Source organism: Schistocerca gregaria, chromosome 1 (assembly GCF_023897955.1).
Source record: "Schistocerca gregaria isolate iqSchGreg1 chromosome 1, iqSchGreg1.2, whole genome shotgun sequence".
Lineage (NCBI taxonomy): Eukaryota > Metazoa > Arthropoda > Insecta > Orthoptera > Acrididae > Schistocerca > Schistocerca gregaria.
The window spans coordinates 548,004,408-548,021,645 of NC_064920.1; the positions used below are offsets into that span (position 1 = coordinate 548,004,408).

Sequence of the window (17,238 nt, forward strand, 5' to 3'; positions counted from 1 at the left end):
GAATCGGCACGTTTACAAGAATTTATCCATTTTCGCTTCATCTCATTGTTTTTAGGGAATATATTGAACTGAACTCCTAAGCTAGTTTCTTGTATGCTGCGGTTAGTACAACTGGCGATCGCTCAGCAGACCATTATTTTTCACTTAAAAATTTACTCTTAAAATCGCCAGTGACCAACAAACATTCGGACGTCGTTACCAAACTTGTTTGCGCTTATAAACACAGTTACAATGCGTTATATGTAAACTGAAGGTGCAGAGTGGAAGAAAGGAACGGAAAGTGGAGGGATCACTGCTTTCAGCTGCATTGGGACCTTCAGCGGAATCGCCGGCGACGAGTGAAAATGTGTACTGGACCGTGATTGGAAACCGGGTTCTCCGGCTTACTAACCAGGTGCGGTAACCACTGCGCCACCCGGGACACAGCGTTACCGCCACTGCCGGGCCTATCTGGGCTCGCCTGACGGCCGATACACACCCCCATCGAGCGGCACCTATCCGCTCTCCGCCTTCAATTTTCATTCGAGGGTTGTCCAGAAAGCTCCTATCGGTCGCGAAATGGACACCACAGTGAAAACCCGACGAAGCTTTGCACAGATGTGTTGGGTAGTGTCTCTAGTATGACCGTCGATCTATCAAGACGCTCTTTTCAGTTGTGAGCGCACTGTGAGCGGGTAAAGATGGCTAGAACAACAATGTCTCCCGCCAAGTAGGAGGGCCCCCTGAGAGGCTTCGCCTTAATGAATGCAGCCCACCTAACACAACTGCCGCGCACTTCCTTCTTCATGGCAATTCTCAGCCGCTCTCTGCAGGGGCAGCGAAGACCCTCCTGCAGCCTTTTCGATGGGAAATGTTCGATCACCCACAACACAGCCCTAATTGGCTCGTCCTGAGTGTCATCTCTGTTCAAATGAAACGCTGGATACGAAGGCAACGCTTGGGCACAGGCTACGCGCTATAGACCAGCGTAGAGAATTATCGGAAAGCACAGGCGGCTGCCTTCTATGACGATGGTGTTGGAAATTTCGTATAACGCTCCGACAAATGTCTAAGTCGGAGCGGCGACTATGTGGAGAAGTATCTGGAAAGTGTATCTAACTCTTGCAAATAAAATGTTTTCGATTTTCACTGTGGTTTCCATTTAGCGACCGATCGGAACTTACTTTCTGGACAACCCTCGTGTAATGTATAACAGTTGCGGATTCTGCGTGTAGTCTGTTCTTTCGGACATGTCCAAAAGAACAGACACAACTCATTCATACGGTTAGAACAGGTTCCGGCACTTGCGCTGAATGCCAGTTTCGCCGGCCGCGGTGGTCTAGCGGTTCTAGGCGCGCAGTCCGGAACCGCGCGACTGCTACGGTCGCAGGTTCGAATCCTGCCTCGGGCATGGCTGTGTGTGATGTCCTTAGGTTAGTTAGGTTTAAGTAGTTCTAAGTTCTAGGGGACTGATGACCACAGCAGTTGAGTCCCATAGTGCTCAGAGCTATTTGAACCATTTTTGAATGCCAGTTTGATTCAGTCCATTCATACTGTATTGTAGTATCGGTAGTCACTATGACGTCAGCGACCGCTTGCTACTGCCCTTACACCTCCTAATCTCTATCGTGTATTCCAGTATCCGTAAATTTAGTAGTTCGAAGCTAGTTTGAGCCTTCTAAGCCAATCGCAATCGATGTTTACTCCTATTATTTTATCCCTGCTACCTTCAAAAGTTCTGAGTGTGTAGGCTAGTCATAATTGTCAGAAGTGTATGCAGAAAGTACATGTGTGGGTGTGTGGTGTTGCAGAGCCCGCCCGCCGCCCCCGGCAGCCAGAAGCTCGCGGCCTCCGCCCCCGGGCAGCAGCAGCAGCAGCAGGCCAGCATGTCCCGCCAGCAGACGGAGCGCTCCATCCCGCACCTGCGCGACATCTTCGGCTTCCACGGCTGGGAGCCGCAGCCGCAGCAGCCCGACCCGGCGGCCGCAGTCGCGCAGAAGCTGCAGGAGATGCGCGTCGACGCCAGCAACGACAGCGCCGTGTCCGTGGGCTCCACCAGCGAGGACGACTCCCCGCAGAAGGGCGGCGGCGGCGGGGGCGGCGGCGGCGGCGGCAGCGGCAAGAAGAAGAAGCAGCGCAACAGCCGGCGCGACAACGCGCGCACCCTCACCGAGCGCGACGTCAAGCACCTGGAGCGCCACCTCTCCATGAAGAAGACCATCCGCAAGAAGATCATGCGCGACCTGCAGCAGGCTTTCGTAGAGGTGCGCTCCCTCCTCTTCAGTCGTTCCCCTCCCTACACAGTGACAAGTAGCGGATATTCGCCTAAGTTGTACCACTTTTGAGATTTTAGTTTTTACTCCCTAAACAGTACACTGAGGTGACAAAAGTCAGGGGACAGCGAAAAAATGTTCAAATGTTTTTCAATTCCTAAGGGACCGAACTACTGAGGTCATCGGTTTGTAGACTTACACACTGCTTAAACTAAATGAAACTAACTTTGAAACTTATGTATTAAATATTTTACTTAAACTGCTGAGTGAAATTGAATGCAAGTGAACCTACTTTCTCTTTACTTATTCTTATCACGTCAACACTCACCCACAATATTCTACCGCAACGCAATCTGTCTGCTCAAAAAAAGATAACATGACTACAAATAATTAATTCAGAAGAATGGCCCTGACTAAAAAGAAATCTTAACAATAACCTATACATTTCATTAAGCACTTACCTCACAAAAATCTTCATTACGCCAACTACTGCAGTACTGCGAGCGTCAATACTGCCAGCTAAATAAAATATCTAACTACTAAAGCCACTAACTACTCATAGGAATGTGGTTAGCAAAGGAAAGATTTTGTTGCAAACCAAATAATGTATTTTTTACCTTAATAATGTGACATCCATTTCAGACACAAACATAAATTTCATTGGCGTCTAGTACAAAGGTATATACTCATGAATAATATTCAATCTCCAAGTCGAACATGTGCCTCTACCGTCCATCAATGCTAACTTCTCACATTTAACATCCATCACTGCTGGCTGTTCACCTCCAACTGCCCAACAGTACTTCCATCAGTGCTGGCGACTAACTTCCAACTGCCCAACACTACTGGCGATCAACTTCCAACAACGAGTCCAACCAGCCACAGAGTCTCTTACAAAGAAAGCGCAGTCAGAGATCCAATGCAAAGCGCTACCCAGCGCTGCCAACTCAGAAGCAGTCCATTTACAACTTGTGCCAAGAACAACACACGCACTCATGCCTGAGGGAGGAGTCGAATCTCCGGCGGGAGGGGCCCCGCAATCCGTGACACGGAGCCTCAAACCGCGTGTCCACTCCGCGCGGCTATGGGACAGAGATATGCACACATACAGATGGCAGGAGTATCGCGTACAGAATGTGTAAAAGGGCAATGCATTGGCGGAGCTGTCATTTCTATTCAGGTGCTTCAGGTGAAAAGGTTTCTAACGTGATTATGCCCGCGCGATGGTAATTAACAGACTTTCAACGCTGAATGGTGGTTGAAGCTAGACGCATGTGACATCCCATTCCGGAAATCGTTACGCAATTCACTATACCCAGATCCATAGTGTCCTCATAACACCAAATTTCAGTCAGTACCTCTCACCACCGACAACGCAGTGACGACCCAGAGCAGCGGCGTTGCGTAGAGTTGTCAGTGCTAAAATACAAGCGACACTGCGTGAAATGACCGGAAAATTCAATGTGTGGCGTACGACGAACGTATCCGTTAGGACAGTGAGCCAAAATTTTGCGTTAATTGGCTATAGCAGACGGCCGATGCGAATGCCTTTTTTAAAAATTTATTTACGAACACAACATCGTCAGAACAATACATGAACAAATACATGTAATTGTCAATAGTCGAGCATAGTCGAAATCCTTTAAGAACAGAAATAACTACAACTGAAATGTGTGACAAGTTATGTACGGAGAGCTTTTAGTAACAATTCGAAAAAAAATCAGTATGAGTTGTGAAATGTAAACAAAAATTGAAATAAGTGTATCATGTAAGAAACTAAGAGAAAATGGAAGACTCTAATGAGGAAAGAGAAACAAAAGGGATACTTCTAGTGAAAGTATTCACTGTAAGTGAAGCGTCCTCTGATATCTGTACAATAACGCAACCGATAAAGTGTTGGCAAAATGTTCGTGGTACTGCGGTGAACGTTGCAATCGTTGATGACATTCCCACAGGTAGGCCATGTACTGCACGCCGTCACTGATTTGTAACTCAGAAATGGCGTAGGCAGTGTGTCCCAGAGCCAGGCACGGCGCTGCACTTCGTTTTTGGGTGCACTTTAAGGTCAGGAAGGATAATCCACATTGGTTTGGTAACAGCACATCGCCTGCAGCGCTTCTCCTGGGTTCCTGACCATATCAGTGGGACCACTGACGACTGGGAAACCTTCTTCTGGCCACATGACGACCGATTTCAGTTGATAAGAGCTGATGGTAGGGTTCGAGTGTGGCGCTGACACCACAAAGCCATGGGCCCAAGTTGTCAACAAGACACTGTCCAGGCTGATGGTGGCTCCGTATTGGTGTGGTCTGTGATTCCATGGAATTGACTGGTTCTTCTGGTCCAACTGAACCGATCGCTGACTGTAAATGGTTATTTCGGCTACTTGGAGGGTATCTGCAGCCAAAACGCGGTGGAATTTTCATGGACGACAGTGTGCCATGTCACCGTGCCACAACTGTTCGGAGCTGGTTTGAAGAACATTCTGGACATTTCGAGCGGATGATTTGTCCAGCCTTGTCACCCGACGTGAATCCCATCGAACATTTATGGGACACAATCGAGAGATCAGTTGGTGCATAGACTCCTGCACAGCCAAGACTTTCGCAATTATGGACAGCTGTAGAGGTAGCACGGCTCAATATTTCTCACATCGACTTGTGGAGTCCATGCCACATCGAACTGCTGCACTACGTCGGGCAAGAAAGAGGTCCGACATAATATTAGAAGGTATCCCACGACTTTGTCACCTCAGCGTAAGTTATAAAATTGTTTAAACAAAGCCATTCTCATCTGTAAGATGTTGTTTATGGTATCTGATTCAAACAATGGAAGTTTTGCGTAAAATAAACACCATACAATTAATTTTCTAGACGTCTACAAGTGGTACATTTTAGGAACCTGGTTTCGTAAATGTACCAGTGGGTTCATAAACTGTGCCATCTTTATAAACTGCTCTTGAGCTCGAAAGTATGTGCTACTCTAAGTTTAAGGAAACGTTCGATGTTTCAGTTCTTACATAATTATTTGCAACCATTACAGTATAACTTCCTCACTTGTCGCCCCATTACTGCACACTTTCCGCCCATCTACATTCTGCATTTCATGCATGTGATCATTTGTTCCTCCCGCCGGAGGTTCGAGTCCTGCCTCGGGCATCTGTGTGTGAGTTGTCCTTAGCATAAGTTAGTTTAGGTAGTTTGGTCCCTTAGGAATTCACACACGCGCCGTCTCCAAAACGCTACGTTTTCACACATTTCTTCTCCTTTGCTTCGTTTTACGTTTGGTGCTGACATTTCTTGGATGGGCATCTTCCGCCTACTTTTTGCCCGCCATAGCCCCTTCTACATTATGTGGTATTGGGTTTCTTTCTGCAGAGCCGAACAGATTTCTTAAATCCGCATCCATAAACGGAACATCATGTCTTCAAATGTTCAATAACTCATAAATAAAACATTACTTTGCCACTTACCTTATAACAGTAATTCTCTTCGCTACGTACACAAAAATAGAGGAGAAAACGACAACAAAATCAACGTTGTCTTCACACGATTAGTTCCTAAACACACAGAACTCATTGCTGACAATATGACTCTTAAGAAGCTCTTAGTCGGATGGTGCAAGAGGTACGAATTTAATGGTATAGTACGAATTAAGAGACGGTACAACATAGGCAACTCTTCCATACTCTGGACAAACAATTAGTCATCCCACAAGACATACAGATAATATCGGATAACACCGTGTATAGTTATGATAATCGCCTCAACTAAGCGAAGAAGACAGTTCGCAAATTACCTCAGGTACACTATATCCAGGTGAAGCAACGCGCACACTGTCCGTTCAAAAGTAAGTGGACACCTATAGTGCACGTTTATGGGGGCTTGAACTCTGCTGGGACACTTTCCATGACGTGTCTGAGTGCCTCAACAGCCAAAACAAGCGAAGGTGGTAATGTTGGACGCTGGATTCTCGGAAGTGTGGGCAGATCAGTCCATTTCAGGAACGTCATTGTCTTAATCAGTCATCGCCTCCTAACTGTTCCATTGCTGTACGTGGAACACAGTGATTTAAAATGTTTGCAGAATGAGATTTTCACTCTGCAGCGGAGTGTGCGCCGATATGAAACTTCCTGGCAGATTAAAACTGTGTGCTGGACCGAGACTCGAACTCGGGACCTTTGCCTTTCGTCTACCATCTGAGTTACCCAAGCACGACTCACGCCGCGTTCTCACAGCTGCCAGGAACGTCCTCACAGCTGCCAGGAAATTTCATGTCAGAGCACACTCCGCTGCAGAGAGAAAATCTCGTTCTGGAAACATCCCCCAGGCTGTGGCTAAGCCACGTGTCCGCAATATCCTTTCTTTCAGTAGTGCTAGTTCTGAAAGGTTCGCAGGAGAGCTTCTGTAAAGTTTGGAAGGTAGGAGGCGAGGTACTGGTAGAAGTAAAGCTTATGAGGACGGGGTCTGAGTCGTGCTTGGGTAACTAAGATGGTAGAGCACTTGCCCGCGAAAGGTAAAGGTCCCGAGTTCGAGTCTCGGTCCGGCACACAGTTTTAATCTGCAGGAGGTTTCGATTTAAAACGTGTTCATATCCTTCTGCATTTACCGTTTGCTTAAGCGCAGTAAGAGAATTAAACCCTAACCATGGAAAAACACCCCCCTAGCGTAACACCACCTCATCTGTACTTCACTGTTGATACTACACATGACGGCAAGTAACATTCTCCAAGCATTCGCAAAACCAAAAGCCTTCCGTGGGATTGGTACAGGGTATAGCGTGATTCATTACTCCAAATAACTCATTCCGAGTCATACACTACTCAATGGCGCCACTCTTTCCGCCACCTAAATCGTCGCTTAGAATCGCCTACAGAAATGTGTGGCTTTTGAGGAGCTGTTCGGCCATTGCACCGTATTCTTTTTAACTCCCTAAGCACAGCCACCGCGCTAGCTGGACTGCTGGTAGTACTTTGGAGCTCACGAATGATTCCTTCCGCTGACTCCACGTGACTTTTTACAACCATCTTCCCCAATGCCCGACAGCTGTCCGTCAGTACATGATGTTTGGCTCGTCTCGGTTTAGCTGTGATAGTTCCTGCGCGTTTCCATCTCACAGTCACATCACCAACAGTAGACTTGGGCAGTTTTAGAAGGGCCTGAAGTGTTCCTGATGGAGATCTGCTGAACGATCAACTCTACTGTTACTGTTTCTCTACTGACAACACTGTACTCCAGAATGAAATTTTCACTCTGCAGCGATGTGTGCGCTGATATGAAACTTCCTGGCAGATTAAAACTGTGTGCCCGACCGAGACTCGAACTCGGGACCTTTGCCTTTCGCGGGCAAGTGCTCTACCATCTGAGCTACCGAAGCACGACTCACGCCCGGTACTCACAGCTTTACTTCTACCAGTATCTCATCTCCTACCTTCCAAACTTTACAGAAGCTTGGAAGGTAGGAGACGAGATACTGGCAGAAGTAAAGCCGTGAGGACCGAGCGTGAGTCGTGCTTCGGTAGCTCAGATGGTATGCCGGCACGGTAGCTCAGCGTGTACGGTCAGAGAGCTGGTTGGCCTCTGTAATAAAAAAAACTGAGTTAAAGGATCAACAACGAACTTGAACGGATGTCATGTGACGTCCGCAACGACCAAACATAACGTTACAAATTAAAAAAAAAAAACCTTGTTCAGTGCTTAATATTTAATCGCCGGCACGGTTAACTCAGCGTGTTCGGTCAGAGGGTTAGCTGCCCTCTGTAATAAAAAAACTGATTAATTGATCAACGACGAACTGAAACGGGCGTCTTGCGACGTCCGCCACGAGCAGAAGCAACGAACAAACACGAACAAAATGAGATTAAAAAAAAAAGAAACAAGATGGTAGAGCACTTGCCCGTGAAAGGAAATGGTCCCGAGTACGAGTCTCGGTCGGACACACAGTTTTAATCTGCCAGGAAGTTTCAACACTGTACTCCCTGCCTTCTTTTATAGTGGCGTGTGCGCAGGTGGCATCTATTGGTGAATCCAGCATAGACACAGCAAACGATTACATTCAAGATTGAAAATTTACAGACGGCGGCGGCGTACTAAGCTACACAGTTTTCGCCCCCCCCCCCCCCAAAAAAAAATAAAAAGAAACACTTTCACTATAATCTTCGCTACTTTTCTTGTCGACGTCTCTGTCCTTCACTTCTTCGCTTCCAAACACTGGAAGCTCTAGGCTTCTCCCACACGATGCCTTGTATAATGGCTTTTCAGCATCAGCACCAGCATCAACAACAATGATGCTTTCACTCCTATAGCTCTATCTTCATTGTCGGCAACACATCTCGCCGCCACCAACGACTTCATTAGACGAGGTTAACACTTCACCATCACTGTTCATGTTACCACTACAACTACTGCTGCTGCTGCTACTACTACTACTACTACTGAGCAAATGGCTTAGAAAAACGTTCGCCAAATATTTTAATTTGAAAGACATCTTCCTTCTTTTCGTTGAATAGTTTGTTTCCAATTTTTGCTCCATTCAGCTTCTTCGTGTAGCTGGCAACATTACTTTAATTTAAAAAATCATAGGTAACACGTGCAGTGATAACTGATAACCAAAGGAGTATGAACTCGTAGATCGTGGACACTGTTAGGTGACAGTCGACCGCGATCTTAAACAAACGAGACAGGGGAAGAAGCAGCGCCTCCCTCTCGCGGGCTGGCAGTGACAGCCTGCGTCCGTGATCTGCGCCCCTATGAAAGCAGGACTAGGGCAGTTGTCATAGGGATCGCTGAGCCCGTCAGGTTTTGTGAGCGTCGTACTAGAACCCTGTCATGGATCTGGATTAGCTTCGCTCTTTGCACAATAACAAAACAACGAGCGACTCACAACACAAAGCAAAACACAGCGAAGTACACAAAGCATTCGGCAAGTGCAATAGTGCAATTGTTTGCCGAGGTTTGCGGCATCGTACACGTGTTAGTTTAGGCCCAGCCTCCATCGTTACCTTACGCAAGCATAGTTCAAAACACCCCCACCTAAACAACCACGCTATAGTGCCTCTGTAATACACGAATCGATGCGAAACACAGCAAATAGTTGCGACAAGCGACGTTAACAATCGCCCTCCAACAGAACATTTCCAAGTGTCAATAAACGATCTTGATGACACTTGGCGTTTGTCGAGAGGGGCCAAAATAGTTCAATAAGTAATTTTTTGTTTGTGCCCACGTTCACTTTTAAGGGGTACAACGCACCCAGATAAGTAATCTGAAATTTAGATTATAGGCTACCACATGCCACGATCACTTGTCTTGCGCTGGTAACCTCGCCCTTCTTCGATAGTTCGCAGAACGTGCTCTTCCTGGTCAGGCGTACGAGCAACGTGTGGTCTTCCTCAGGTATTGTATTGTATTGTATGTTAACCGGGGACCTAGAAACAATGGAGAGGCTCCGTCCCCGCCGCAGCCGCAGTGGTCCACAACCCCACGACGACTACCGCAGTCCACTTCACCCCTCTGCAGCTCTTTCATGGTCATTGTGCGGTTCGGCCCCCGGTGTACCCTTCCCCCCCCCCCTCCTCCCCCCCCCCCCCCCCCCCGGGAACGTCTCACACCAGACGAGTGTAACCCCTATGTTTGCGTGGTAGAGTGATGGTGGTGTACGCGTACATGGAGAAGTTTGCACAGCAATCGCCGACATAGTGTAGCTGAGGCGGAATAAGGGGAACCAGCAGGCATTCGCCGAGGCAGATCGAAAACCGCCTAAAAACCATCCACAGACTGGCCGGTTCACCGAACCTCACACTAGTTCGCTGGGCGGATTCGTGCTGGAGACCAGGCACTCCTCCTCACTCCAGAAAACCGTGCATTAGACCACTCAGCTATCCGGGCGCGCTCTTCCTCGGGTATAGTCTGTGGTTCTAGGGATCCCGTATCAGCAATGTGATGATACACAGCAGCAAAAGTTGGACGGCTCATCTGTCTTCGGTCTGGAAACGCCGTCTGATACTACTGCGCAATTTTGTGTCCATTGCCATTCGCGTGGCCATATGCACTGAAGAGCAAAAGAAACTGGTACACCTGCCTAATATCGTGTAGGGTCCCCGGAAACACCCAGAAGTGCCGCAACACGACGTGACATGGACTCTTCTGAGTAGTGCTGGAGGGAACTGACACCATGAATCCTGCAGGGCTGTCCATAAATCCGTAAGAGTGCGGGACAGTGGAGATCTCTTCTGAACAACACGTTGCAAGGCAACCCAGATGTCCGCAATAACGTTCATGTCTGAGGGAAAAAAAATGGTTCAAATGGCTCTGACCACTATGGGACTCAACTGCTGTGGTCATCGGTCCCCTAGAACTTAGAACTACTTAAACCTAACTAACCTAAGGACATCACACACATCCATGCCCGAGGCAGGATTCGAACCCGCGACCGTAGCAGTCGCACGGTTCCTGACTACGAGCCTAGAACCGCGAGACCACCGCGGCTGGCCGTGTCTGAGGAGTTTGGTGTCGCATTGTCCTGCTGGAATTGTCCAAGTTCGTCAGAATGCACAATTGACATGAATGGATGCATGTGATCAGACAGGTTGCTTACGTATGTATCACCTGTCAGAGCCGTATCTAGACGTAGCAATCCAAATGGACACACCCCACGCCATTACAGAGCCTCCACCAGCTTGAGCAGTTCCCTGCTGACATGCAGGGTCCATGGATTCATGAGGTTGTCTCCATACGTGTACATGTCCATCCGCTTGATAAAATCTGAAACGAGACTTATCCGACCAGGCAACATCTTTCCAGTCATCAACAGCGCAATGTAGATGTTGACGGGCCCAGGCGCGGCGTAAGACTTTGTGTCGTCCAGTCATCAAGGGTAAACGAGTGGGCCTTCGGCGTCGAGAGCCCTTGTCGATGATGTTTCGTTGAATAATTGGCTCGCTGACACTTGTTGATGACCCAGAACTGAAATCTGCAGCAATTTGCGGAAAAATTGTCTTCTGTCACATTGCACGATTCTTTCTGTCATCGCTGGTCCCGTTCTTGCAGACTTTTACGACCGCGGCGATGTCGGAGATTTGATGTTTTACCGCATTCCTGATATTCACGGCACACTCGTGAATTGGTCGTACGGCAAAATCCCCCACTTCGTCGCTATCTCGGAGATGCTGTGTCCCATCACTCGTACGCTGACTACAACACCACGTTCAAACTCACTTAAATTTTGATAACCTGCCACTGTAACAGCGGTAACCGATCTAACAACTGCGCCAGGCACTTGTTGTCTTATATAGGCATTGTCGACCGCAGTGCCGTCTCCCTGTTTACATATAACTGTACTTGAATATGTATGCCTATACCAGTCTCTCTGGCGTTTCAGTGCATAAAAATCATGTCAGCCTGTTCGCAAAATGAATTTTGAACGGAGCACTTTCAGTGAACTCACTACCTGTAGTACATGTACACAATGGACACGTTAGAGACAGACGACTGAGAGATGTAAACAAGTCTTCCTGGTAACAGGCTGTCATCCAGAGCACAAGACAAGTGAAGTCGTTGCGTTGTGCATGGAAAGCCGCTGAATGTCAACTTTCATTAATAACTAGGAAAGGAAGTATTTTCTGGCATACATTTATATGAATTTTTTTCTTGTTTTGGTGTAAGGAACGTGTTCCCAAAGTTGGTAAAAGCATTTTTCAAACACCCTATACATACTCCCCAAACCACAGAACAATGCGTAGCGGAGCGTTCATCATATTAATACCGTATTATCATGCTGTTCCGTGTCATGCGAGTGAAAAATTGTCTTCTGCATTCCTTTGTACACACACTAATATCCCTCATCTTACTTTCGTGGTCCCCAGGTGAAATTTACCTTTATGGCGGCATAATGGTAGCACAGTCTTCTTCAAATAGTAGTGGGGTTCTCCAAATTTACCCAACATGGTTTCGTAAGAACTACGTCGCCTTTCTTCCGAATGTTCCCATTAAAATTCCCTCAGTATTTATATTACACTTTCGTATGGCCCACACCGACCCTAGAAGCGGCTCTCTTGAACTTGATTCGATGCATGTTGTCACGCCTACTTGATAGGCAATCTGAACACGGGTACTATTACCCTATAATTGGTCGCATTATGCTCTAGTATATGATTTCCTTTACAAATGGTAAAAACTTCCCAGAACTTATCCCTTCGCGTTCCCTATCACTTATTGTACTGTATGCCAATGTTCCATTCCATATCACTTCATTATTTGTTTTGTAATCGGATACTATAGAGTACTTTCTGTTTGTAAAAGGTATTATCTTACATTTCTGAAATTGCAGCGCAATTGCCAATATCTACACATTTTTGCAATCTCATCAATATCTTACTGGCTATTTATAAGTATTTTTATAAATATTTTTATAAAGAAATAATAATTATATTTTGTTTATAATAAATAATAAATATTTTAATACGCTACTCGGGTCACTGTTAACAAAATGCTGCAGCCAGGTGCTCTACGGTCGAAAAATAAATGAGCCTTCCTTTCGCCATCCGTAGGACCCGAACGAGTTCCGCGTGGAGGACATCTCGCCCGAACAGCTGAAGGCCGAGATCAACATCCAGAGCTTGAGCTTCGGCGCCCCGCAGAAGCGGCCCGGGAAGAAGGCCGCCGCAGAGCCCAACTTCCTGGACATGCTGCGCGCCGGCAGCGCCCCTGGTGGCCGCGTCGTCAACGACGACGAGGACTCCGGCCACGGCTCGCCGACGCGCGAGTCACCTGGCGGCCGGCTGGCGGACTGCGGCTACGCGGATGACGACGACGATGACGTCGGCGAGGGCTACGAGCCGGAGCCCGAGCCTGAGGCGGCGAAGAAGACGAGCTTCTGGCGGCGGTTCACCATGAAGGGCCGCAACAAGCGGTGAGCGGCGAGCGGCCGCCCCTCGCCCCCGCTGGAGTCCTTCCCGCGCACGGTCTCGAAGCACGGGCCTGGATGTCAGAGTACTCGTGCCTCCATCCCAGACTTCCCCAGATGCCGTCCAGGAGGCGCGTAGTTTTAAAAATGAAACTCATTTTTTAGAATATTTGTTTCATTTTATTGCATCCCCTTCAAAACCAATTTTAACAAACAAAAATTCCATTGGTAGTTCATAAATATCACATTTAACAGTAACACCCATTCCAACTGAACCCAGGGCCAGCGATATTAGACCTACAATGAACTCAATTTGTACTAGTAATGCACACATTCCTGAAGGTGCGAGGAAAAAACTGAATTACCAAATTTTGACAGGTTTTCCTCTGGATATCCATCACTTGCTTCTTGTAAAAATTTGGGAACTAGAGACTAGAAATAATTTTCCATTATTTTGTTGAGCACTGTATCGAACCAGATTCGTTTAATGTCATATGCCTCTTCATGGACGACAGAGTACAGGTAATGAATTACCTCACCTGATGACTCACGATTTGGCGCTGAAAAGAGAGTCTTTCATAGCAGCTCCTGTTTCTCTGCAGGTGGAGGACGATTCATGCGTAACAGTCAAAGGTTTGTGAACAAAAGTTCTGAAAATTGTGGCATTGCATGGTCTGCCTGAGTTCAAACAAATCTTGTTTTGGGACTATGTTTTATACATCTTATAGTAGTGTATACTTCTGAACTACCTGCTCAAAGTTGGTGATTCCACACTGATGGTGCTGGAATCAAATATAAGGAATTCTCCCTGTTCCTCCAGTCACAGCATTCCCCCCCCCCCCCTCCCCCCCATCAAATACCAAATAATTTCATTTTGGCATCATTGATGACTAAGGTATTTGGGGTCTTGACAGCCCATCCCCACCTCTTACAAAAAATACCCAGTCTTACCCCGTTCTCCTAAATAAACATATCTAAATGCTGTTTAACTGTATAACACAACAATTATAATGCATTAAAAGACCAAGAATGAACACACAGGGTCTGAGCTGGAGAGGGATGGAGAAGGGAAAGGGGAGAGGGGTGGAAGGCAGCTCATGTTAGTTTTCTGATGCACAAAATATATTTGCTACCAGTAAATATCCATTACATGTTCTTTCTTTCTTAATTCGACCTGTACTGGGCTGATACACCTGTGTGTTTGTTTGGGCAAGGTACACGTTCGATTGATGAAAATCCCTTTCTGGGAGTGTAGCTGCCCTCCCTTCCCCAAAGTTCCTATAGTAACAATTTTTTAGATCTACTTATACAAAAAGAGGAGCAGGAGGACAATAAAAAGTTAATAACCTGTCAGAATTAAGAAGGGAGGTAATAGGAGGAAATGTCCATATGCCACCTCACCTTACATGTAGGTCATTATCTAATTTCTCATAGCTGTTCACAAGGGATACAGAAGGGGGCACTTGCATCTCACTGCCTGGAATCTAGAGTACAGAGTTTTTATTCATTGTAGAAATGCCTTAAACTTAAATTCTCTGAGGTATGAATTATTTGTCCCACCTATATAAGATTTAGTACTTCTTGCATGACATTTCTTGAAACTGACCAACTTATTTATGTCATAAATGACAGGCAACTTCAGAGTCTCCATGTCCTACACCCACAACACCTCCCCCCCTTTCCTTCACCATAGAAGTTTCTGCAGATGCACTTGGGAATAATGGTTTCTGTTAGAGTGATGTGACATTGCATCAATGTCGAGCAGTGTCATAAGAGTAATGCTTTTATATTATGCTGGGCAAGACGCACAAATGCTAATATGGAGAAAACTCAATTTGTTAAAATGTTTAAGATTTCAACCTAAAGCTAAGCACGTTCCCCTCTTCCCACTTTTGGCCTCGTTGGCAGCTGCCTAGTTCATGAAGAAGGTTGGGCTGACAGTGGTTGCATGTGATCTGGGAACTACTGTTAGCTGCATCCTATGCGACCTTGACTCCAAAATACCCCCAATAAAGATAAAAAGTTAGTCATCAGCTGCACAAGAAAACCTTTATTTGGTCAAGTGAAACAAATGAAGATTATGTTGTGCAGCTGATGACTGACTTTTTCTCTTTGTTGAAATATTCTGCAGTTATGAACAAAATTCAAAGTACCTTCTTTTTGATAAATTATTTTTGTATATGATGACAGTAAATTCTTTTAAGAAGCGAAATCTATCCAATTTCAGTAATTTATGATTTAGAAACTGCAACCACCAAGGCTTTGTGTATATGTATACCAGTATAGAGAATGACATTATTCTTCGTTGTCTGTCAATAATATCATGACAGTTGATCATTGAATCATACCCAGAGCACAGGCTGTTAACACAATTTAAGATATCTTTATAAGATTTACATACAGGTTACATAATTTTGAACATCAAGGGCTAGGAGATGTGATAAAAACTGAGAAAACAGGAGCTTGGGCTCCTTTCTAGTGAGAGAAAAAAAAATTCTTGCCAACTTACATGACCCGTAGCTCTGCAGTTAGCAGATAAACATCCAGACCTTTGCTTCAGGCTGTGCAATAGTAATTACATCTACTTTATGTGTTTTTCTTTAGTATTATACAAGAGAAAACCACAAAGAGGACTCTTTGTAAAATAATAGCCGCTGTGATATATATAAAATTCCTTTTCCATTGTTAAGATAATATAGATTTTGTTGGTTAAAATTATGTAGCTAGTCAATGGGAATTGAGGCTAATTTACTTGAAATGTGTCTTGCACATTTTGCTTACATAATGATGAGGGCTGCAAAAAAAAATAGTTATGTATCATATTTAACTTTTAATTAGTGCAATGTCAATGAATGCTTTGTAGTGATTTGGTGTGTTGGGTACCTCCTAATTTTATTATTTGTTTAATAATGTTCCTATAAATTCAGTGCTGATGATGAATTAGCAATGTGCAAGAGAGCAACAGTTAACCACTGATATGATTTCAGCATTCAAGACTGTTATTTGCATGAGAGTGATTAACAAAACTGAAGGTATTAATGTTTTGCATTGTATTTCTAGAAGTTCTCTTTGTTTGTCATGAGTCCTAAGTGCTACGATTAGCAGCAGGTGACTAGCTGTATGATTTGACTGCACATCTGTGTACTAAATAATCAGTGCAAGTGAAATGTAAGTGAACAAAGACTTTTAAGTTTTAATGTAAGAGATAGTGTCAGTGAAATAACTGTGTGTAACTTATGTGCTAAATGAAGTGAAAGATAAGCAGAAATATTTGCAGAATGTCTTTTAATACTGTGGTTCCAACTTAAACATAAAGCCAATGTGACTTGTAAAGATAGTTAACATATTTTATTTAGTATAATGTAATGACCACCTGCAACATGTAGTTACATGTTTTTAAATGTAAGGAATCAGATTATCAAAGTAAAGACTTTAGTATTAAGGTCTAGATTCCTCAGATAATTAGAAATTGGATTTTCAGTAATGAAATGGTCATTTTTTATAAAAGATAGTAAGAAATAACAGTTGCTGTATTTTACAGGAATGATGCAATAAAATCATGTTTTGAAAACTTACTTAGTGCTGCATTCTTTCATTTAAAATTTTAGATGATATGAATTCCTTAAGGACTGCACTCTCAGCATAGAACAAAAGACAATCTAACCACCATGTTGGGACCAAGTATGATAGTTTCCCAGAACGCAACATCAAGTTATTCGTAAAGAATAATTACATTCTCACCAAAGCTAGAAAAGAAGAGAACAGAATAAAAAGTAATGGGGTGCTTAATATGAGGCAACATTGTGAGTGCTGAGTGACTGCTGAAACTTTTTCAGTATAAAACTGTCAACCACAATACTGTGCTGATATCTTCAGTCATTTATATTTTGACATGAAATAATCAAACAAGAGAAAATACACGATGGAATGTAACAATACTGTGAACAGGAAAGTTGCCACTCACAATACAGCAGACATGCTGAGTAGCAGATAGGTACAACAAAAAGACTGTCACAAATAAAGCTTTTGGCCAGTAAGGCCTTTGTCAGAATTAGACGGCAAACACACACATACACACTCGTGC

At 45.0% G+C, this 17,238-nt stretch overlaps 1 protein-coding gene across 7 annotated transcripts in view; it reads left to right on the forward strand.

Annotated features, from left to right (window-relative positions):
- LOC126355963 (uncharacterized) overlaps positions 1-16,729 on the forward strand; it is a 628,239-nt gene extending 611,510 nt beyond the window's left edge. For all 7 annotated transcript variants that reach the window (XM_050006598.1, XM_050006573.1, XM_050006590.1 and 4 more), the window contains 2 exons: positions 1,791-2,243; positions 12,799-16,729. In XM_050006598.1, coding sequence (XP_049862555.1) covers positions 1,866-2,243; positions 12,799-13,164 — 744 coding nt within the window. In that variant the 5' untranslated portion in view covers positions 1,791-1,865 and the 3' untranslated portion in view covers positions 13,165-16,729. The remainder of the gene's footprint in view (positions 1-1,790; positions 2,244-12,798) is intronic.
- Positions 16,730-17,238: the final 509 nt, after the last annotated feature.